The sequence below is a fragment of the Manihot esculenta genome, chromosome 14 (assembly GCF_001659605.2).
Source record: "Manihot esculenta cultivar AM560-2 chromosome 14, M.esculenta_v8, whole genome shotgun sequence".
Classification (NCBI taxonomy): Eukaryota; Viridiplantae; Streptophyta; class Magnoliopsida; order Malpighiales; family Euphorbiaceae; genus Manihot; species Manihot esculenta.
In genome coordinates, this window is record NC_035174.2 from 4,051,464 (window position 1) to 4,058,142 (window position 6,679).

Consider the following 6,679-nt stretch of genomic DNA (forward strand, 5'->3'; position numbering starts at 1 on the left):
ATTTTTTATTTTGATTTACAACTCTTAATCAGATTGATTTTTTTCTTTGTGTAAAAAGGATTTATATTGTTGCAATGATATTATTGTATATTGCTTGGTTCTTTGGATCCACATAATTTATATTATTAGTTAATATGCTTACACGTATTAATTCATAGTATGCCTCAATCCTTTTCTAACCCCAACTCTAAAAATCAATTATATCAAATTATCAATTGAAATTTTTTTTTTATTCACCCAATAGAAATAAATTTAGAATTGCTTCATTTTCCTTTTTTTTTATTAAATAAACACAAAAAAGAATGAAAGAGCCTATCAATGGATAGATGTAATGTCAATTCAAGTAAGGATTTATTATTTCTTATATGTAAATGTCCAAATTTTTGTCTGATACCCTATAAATAGTTTTAACAGTATACTAACAATAATCAATTTTAGCTCTAATGATTGGTAGAGAAACTATCCTCTTTAATCCATTCACGCATGCAATTTATTTTTAGATGCTGGAAAATTATTTCTGAAGGCTGATGATTCTGCAAATTGGTGTTTGATTGTGTATTTTCATTAAAGTGCAGTAATGGTAGCCGTCGCACAAACTTGTAATGCTATGTAATGTACAACCTCTCGTCCTTATTGGATCTCAGTTATGCTAGAAAGTGAATGTTCATCTCAATGTCCCATTGTGTGTTTTCTCATTTGACATGGGGCACAGGTTGCTGGAGGTAATATTGAACTAGTTCATTCTTCATTTAGAGGTCAATAAGGGAGTAAGGCTTCTTTGCTTGATTGAAAATGGATGTGAGGAATTTAAGCTGACGGTAATTTATTGTAGTGTTTTTTTTTTTCCAAGGATTTATTGCTCCAGTTTTGCGTTAGAGAGCCGTTTAGATGCACTTGATTTAGAGATCATGCCTTCTTATTGTAAAAGCTGCTGACCTTTAATCAACTTGCATCTGCATGTATATTTTAATATATGTACCAGTCAGAGTACATGTGCACATTAATAGCATGTAGTTTGAACTCTTTCCCGTTCTTTTGGCTGTTGAAATGCAATCTTTGCAAGCTCCGGCAGTCCAGTTAGTATGATTCAGCTGACTAGGGTAGAGGCTATATCCACACAGCATGGTATAGTATATCTACATCCTGGGCAGGAAGCATTTTTAATCAAAATAATAATAATTATAACAATAACAATAATAGTTGTCGACGCAAATACCATGTTCTCTTTGGGTTTGGAGGTTTTGATGCTATTATAAAGGTGAATATCAGCGATTTTTTTTCAATTGTCATCCCCTTTAGTAATTGACCATCAAAGCAACTGGATTGCTGTCCAATATATTGGAACAACTAACGCTACTCGATCAATCCTCTATGGCATAACTCAAAAGGATATGAATTCTTTATAGGTAAGTGGGAAAAATACTTGAATAAATTTCGTTTGTATCTGTACAATGAGTCCAAACCAATAGCAGATTACATAAACGGAAACAAGCCAAACGACCGACAAACTTACGCCACTCGGATCAAGCTTACAGCTTCCAGGCGCCACACAATTTTTCACCAAAACAAAATTAAAATGCTCACTCCAACTTCATCGTGCTTGGCTCCTGTTGCTGCTTGTTTGGTTCAGCAGGGAAGTACTTTATGCCCACAAGGTCACCTACCCGACCGATGACCTGCCAGAAGAGAAGAGAAGAATTACCATTTCTTGCCTGGTCTTTAAAAGCATTAGCCTGTCATATTCTGCTTGGCTAACTATGTGGTTGATTGTTGGGTACTAGCCAAGAAAAGGTACAAAATCAATTCAAGAAATCTGACAAATTGCAAGCTGAAAGAATTCAAAAGTTACAATATCAAAGCCATGGCTTTCCCATCGCTCTAGCTTGGACAATTGGATACCTAATCCAAAGATTAATGTCCGTCTGATAACTATGTAGCCTCAATAGGATATTGCACAAGTTAACAAACACTAGTTCATGTACATAAATCTTCAGTCTTTTAGGGATTAAAAATACAGGAAAGAAGTTATACTAACAGGCTATTTACCTCTAAAGCTTTGACAAGGTCTTCCTTAGTATGAGAGGCAGATATGCAAATACGTGCTCTAGCTAAAAGTAAAGGGGTAGCTGGAAAAGCAACCGTAACAACAGCTACCTGTAGGTGATATCAATTGATCTTAATAATTAGCAGCAACAACAAGAACTATCAAATGATTAAGCAGGTAAAAAATAACATACCGACACAAGAAGTAGATAAATCCATGATCAACATGAAAATAACAGAAAAAAAAAAACATTAAGTCGCTCACATTCTGTTTTAAGCACTCCCGTGAAAATGCAGGGATTTTTGCAGGATTGTAAAGCATTATGGGCATTACGGGAGAATCATTATCTCCAAGAACCTCAAAGCCCATCTTCTGCAGCTCTGACCTGAAAAAATTGCTGTTTTCACGTATTCTTGCAAGTTTTTGAGCCCCTAAAGTGACAAAAAGACACTCAAAAGTCATAATAAAACAATAGAGGAATTCAATATGAATTCAAATGATTATCACAATATGAAAACTGAACTTCAAAGACAAGAACAACGGAGTTATTTTTCAAATACCTCTACTGGAACCATCTTCTCCAAGAATGACTCGTATGGAAGATATAATTTGTTGAGCAGCCGGTGGTGATATTGATGTTGCATACAGATGAGCTGGACAGGTGTACTTGAGATATTGTATAACCTCCTGAAAGAACAAGCAAACTTCAGCCATGACCATCTGGCAAACACATAATATTCACAACTCCTGCAATCAACAGGAACCACGTATATATATGCTGCAATATAGGAAAAATGAAAATAAAAAGTATGAAAGCCCGGTGCCCATAATTGACAGTCTTTGCAACACCTAAAACTAGTGGAAATAACCAAATCATACCAGTGATGAAACTTTATTGAAAAAATTAACAGGCCAACAAGGAATCAAGGATCAGTCAAGATAAGCTCAAAATATATATGAGACTCAATGATCATGCAATTATTTCCACTTGGTGTGTATAGTAAAAACTAAACATGGTGAAAGATGGTGCTTAAGGGGCACAAGGGGAAGACAATATTGTTGCCTGTTGTTTAACATTTAACTAAAGGCAAAGTCCTGAAGCAAAAAAATCTTGCTGTCACCTTTCTGGTTAACAATTTTCAGTCTGTCCACGCATTACATAATAATGAAACAATTTACAAGAGAAAATGTAAATAAACCAATACAATGAACACTGATTAAGATTTTGGCTAAAACAATTTAATGCTAAGGAAAGCTGAATAAAATATTGCTAACAAAAATGCCATTGTAACATATTCCCCCTGATAACCTGGATTTGCATTACACGATACTTCTACTAAGACTAAGGATAAATAAATGATCAACAAACCTTGGATCCAGCAATATAGCCGCCACATGATCCAAATGATTTTGTAAAAGTTCCCATCATAATATCCACATCAGCAGTATCCACTCCTAACAATTCACAAACACCTCTTCCTGTTTTTCCAACAGCACCAATGCTATGAGCCTCATCCAAGTAAACATATGCCTAAAACAAACAGAAAGAAATTTTATTTTATTTTATTTTTTAAGCATAGAGAGGAGTTTATATGTTTTGAAGTATGCAAATTTTCACAAATTATTACTGATAACAGCAAGTTGTGCTTTTCATTAATTCTTCCATGTGAGAAAGCATAGACTAAAAAGATTCAACATGTATAATTATTATATATTAAATGCATCACCTTATATTTCTTGCAAATTGCAACAATCTCAGGAAGTTTGCAGAGTTCCCCTTCCATACTATAGATGCCCTCAACAATGACAATGATCTTCTTCCAAGGCCTATGTGTCCTAGGTTGTCCATCAGCAATTTGTTCTCTCAAAACTTTCTCCAAGTGAGATGGTGCTAAAACAATGATTATAGATATATAGGCATGAGAATGCTTAAATATTCCTTCCAGAAACCAAAATAAGCAACTATACACAACTTACTATTATGTTGGAAAACTCGAATTGTTGCTCCCGATCCTCGAGCACCATTTACAATTGAGTTGTGGTTCAATGAATCACTAATTATCAACCCTCCCTTTTGAGAAACATGATGGAAATAAGTAATTCATAAATGATAGTCACAGATTAAGACACTTGCAACAAAGATCATCTGCATACTTTTCCAATCAGGACAGGAAGGATGGCAGAGTTTGTTGCATAGCCCATGCCAAAGACAATGGCAGCTGGCTTTCCAACAAAGTTTGCAACACACTCCTCCAATTCAGTGTGGACTGTTGTAGTTCCTGTGGAAAAAATTAAAAATAATTTTTAAAAAAAACAAACTGTATTTTGTGGATACCAACCACTAGAAAATAATGAAGATACAAATTCCAGTAAATTAATATGCTTACCTCCATCAACACGAGCACTACAAGTACTTGGAGAAAATCTATTCAATGATTCAATAACACGTGGTGTACAATACTCATCAGCAGCAGCAAAGCCAAGGTAATTGTAGGATCCCAAGTTAAGACACCTAGCTAACTTTGTGGTTCGTCTGCACAAGATATGATTATGAAAAATAATCCACAAATTGCTTACAAATTAGCCAGTATCTAAATTCTCTCCAAACAATTATGCCAGAAGTTAAAATTGCTTTCAAATGCCAAGGATATAAATTTCTGAGCAAAATGATTAAAGGACTCACTTCAGTGTCTTATTATTGTCATTGGAGTAACGTTCCACCACATCAAACCAAGCATCAGGAGCACTTGATATAGGTCGTCCAAAACAGTCCTGCATGTGAAGAAAATACAACGAACGCTAACTATTAAGCCAGTTGCAGCAAATCATTGTGCAAAAGCAGAATATCAAACCATATCCTGGTTACAACCACACATTAACATGTAATTCTAAAATTCAACATAAGAAGTCCAAATAATCATACAACGAATGCCATAGAATTCTAGAGAATGGATTATAAATCCATGCATGCATGCGTCAACCGAAGAGAAATGAACCTTGTTGTAATATTGATTCAACACTTAGGAACTACACTCTAAAAGCTACTCATTGGAGTGGGAGTGGGAGAGCTCAAGTCCATAACCCCCCCACCAGAATCCCATACCTCTGAGGTGAGATCCAAGTTCACGTACTGCAATTTAGCACACTGCAACTTTTAAACCACAACACCCCAAAATTACAGGCATCCGGCTCAACTTAACATAAAATGAGTCCAACACAACAATGCACAAGTTGAAATATTCGTCAGAAATCAGCTCACTTCAGACTTCCGATCATATTGCAGGAAACTCGAGTAAAAAATAATGTCGAATTAGAAAAGAATAAAGAGTAAAGCATGCCAAGAAAATTAAACCTGAATTCGAAGATAGAGACGTCGAATATAGAAGTCTTCAAGCCCTAAGCAGATCGGTGCATATCCCTAGGATTCGAAGTGAAACAGGTCATTATGTGAAAGAGAAAAGGAGGCTGTAGAAATTATGGATAAGCAAGAAAGACCTGGAGATTGCTGGTACGCCACCAATCGAAAATTTTTCTGAAAAAATCTCTTAATTGGCCAAAAGCGAAGAGCAATCCGTAGCTGAAGTATGTGGTCAAAGCGGTCAGATAGGGAATCGTTATCATTGCTTACAGGCGAACTGCTAGATCTGGTAAACGAGATTGAGAGGTAACACCGGATAAATTCAATAAATAAATTATTATCTATCGCTTCGATCGATCCAAATTCCAATTCCTCTCCTCCCGTTCGGTTTGATTATTCAAGTTTCCATAACATGGTCATAGAGATCCTGTTCAGGAATCTCCAAAAGCATATGTGGGCTTCGTTGTAACCCACCACCCGATTCAAGCCCTTTTGCACTCGGGTTGATGCGGATAAGATTCTTTATAAGATATTTTTTCGGAAAACTATTATATAATGCACATAGTAGGAAAAAATCTATTAATGATTTTTTAATTAAAATAATATATTAAAATATTTTTAAAATTTAAAATGTCTAGTGGTCATTGTTTTCCTTTGGTGGTTGAAAGTCGGAGAGAAGTTAAAATATCCTCAATTTAGTATTACTCTTCAATTGGAATTAAACATTTCACAAAAATTTAATGGAATTTAATTTTTTTATTAATTTTTTATTTGAAAAAGAATTTTTTTAACGTATAAAATTTTTATTTTTAAAAATAATTAAATTATATATAATTTTATAAAAATTTATTTAAATTTTTTATAAAATAAATCATATATAAACGAAAAGTAAAAATTACAGCGTTGACTTAACAATCTTAATTTACTAGATATTTTAATATTTTAATATATTTTTAAAATTAAATCTTATTATAAGAGTTAAATAATAATGTTTTGTTGTTATATAAATTTATATTTTTTATTTAATTAATGACACCTTATATATATGGCTTGCTATAAAAAAAATTGAATACACTTTACAAGTGTGAGTTTTTTATTTAAATTGTGAAAAATAAACTTTTTTTTTTAAATTTAAATTAAAAATTAAAATTAAGATAATAAAATCTTAAATCTCTAATTTATTTAAATATATTTGATACCATATTAAATTTGATATTTAGTACCAAATTAAACTTTGGAAAAATAAACTTTATTAAAGAGAAATTTTCACTCGATGA

At 33.3% G+C, this 6,679-nt stretch overlaps 1 protein-coding gene across 3 annotated transcripts; it reads right to left on the reverse strand.

Moving 5' to 3' along the window:
- Positions 1-1,377: 1,377 nt before the first annotated feature.
- LOC110599639 (long chain base biosynthesis protein 2a) lies at positions 1,378-5,880 on the reverse strand. 3 transcript variants are annotated; one of them, XM_043950394.1, is made up of 12 exons: positions 5,540-5,880; positions 5,397-5,462; positions 4,728-4,816; positions 4,432-4,577; positions 4,199-4,323; positions 4,022-4,115; positions 3,772-3,935; positions 3,414-3,575; positions 2,605-2,731; positions 2,309-2,475; positions 2,047-2,154; positions 1,378-1,777 (listed from the first exon to the last, which is right to left on the reverse strand). In XM_043950394.1, the coding sequence occupies exons 1-12, from the start codon at positions 5,663-5,665 to the stop codon at positions 1,661-1,663; spliced, it is 1,491 nt and encodes a 496-aa protein (XP_043806329.1). In that variant the 5' UTR covers positions 5,666-5,880; the 3' UTR covers positions 1,378-1,660. The 3 variants fall into 3 exon arrangements, with proteins under 3 accessions (XP_043806329.1, XP_021591813.1, XP_043806330.1); XM_021736121.2 differs by having other exon boundaries at positions 1,378-1,676; positions 5,540-5,877; XM_043950395.1 differs by lacking the exon at positions 2,047-2,154 and having other exon boundaries at positions 1,378-1,676.
- Between the last annotated feature and the right edge of the window lie 799 nt (positions 5,881-6,679).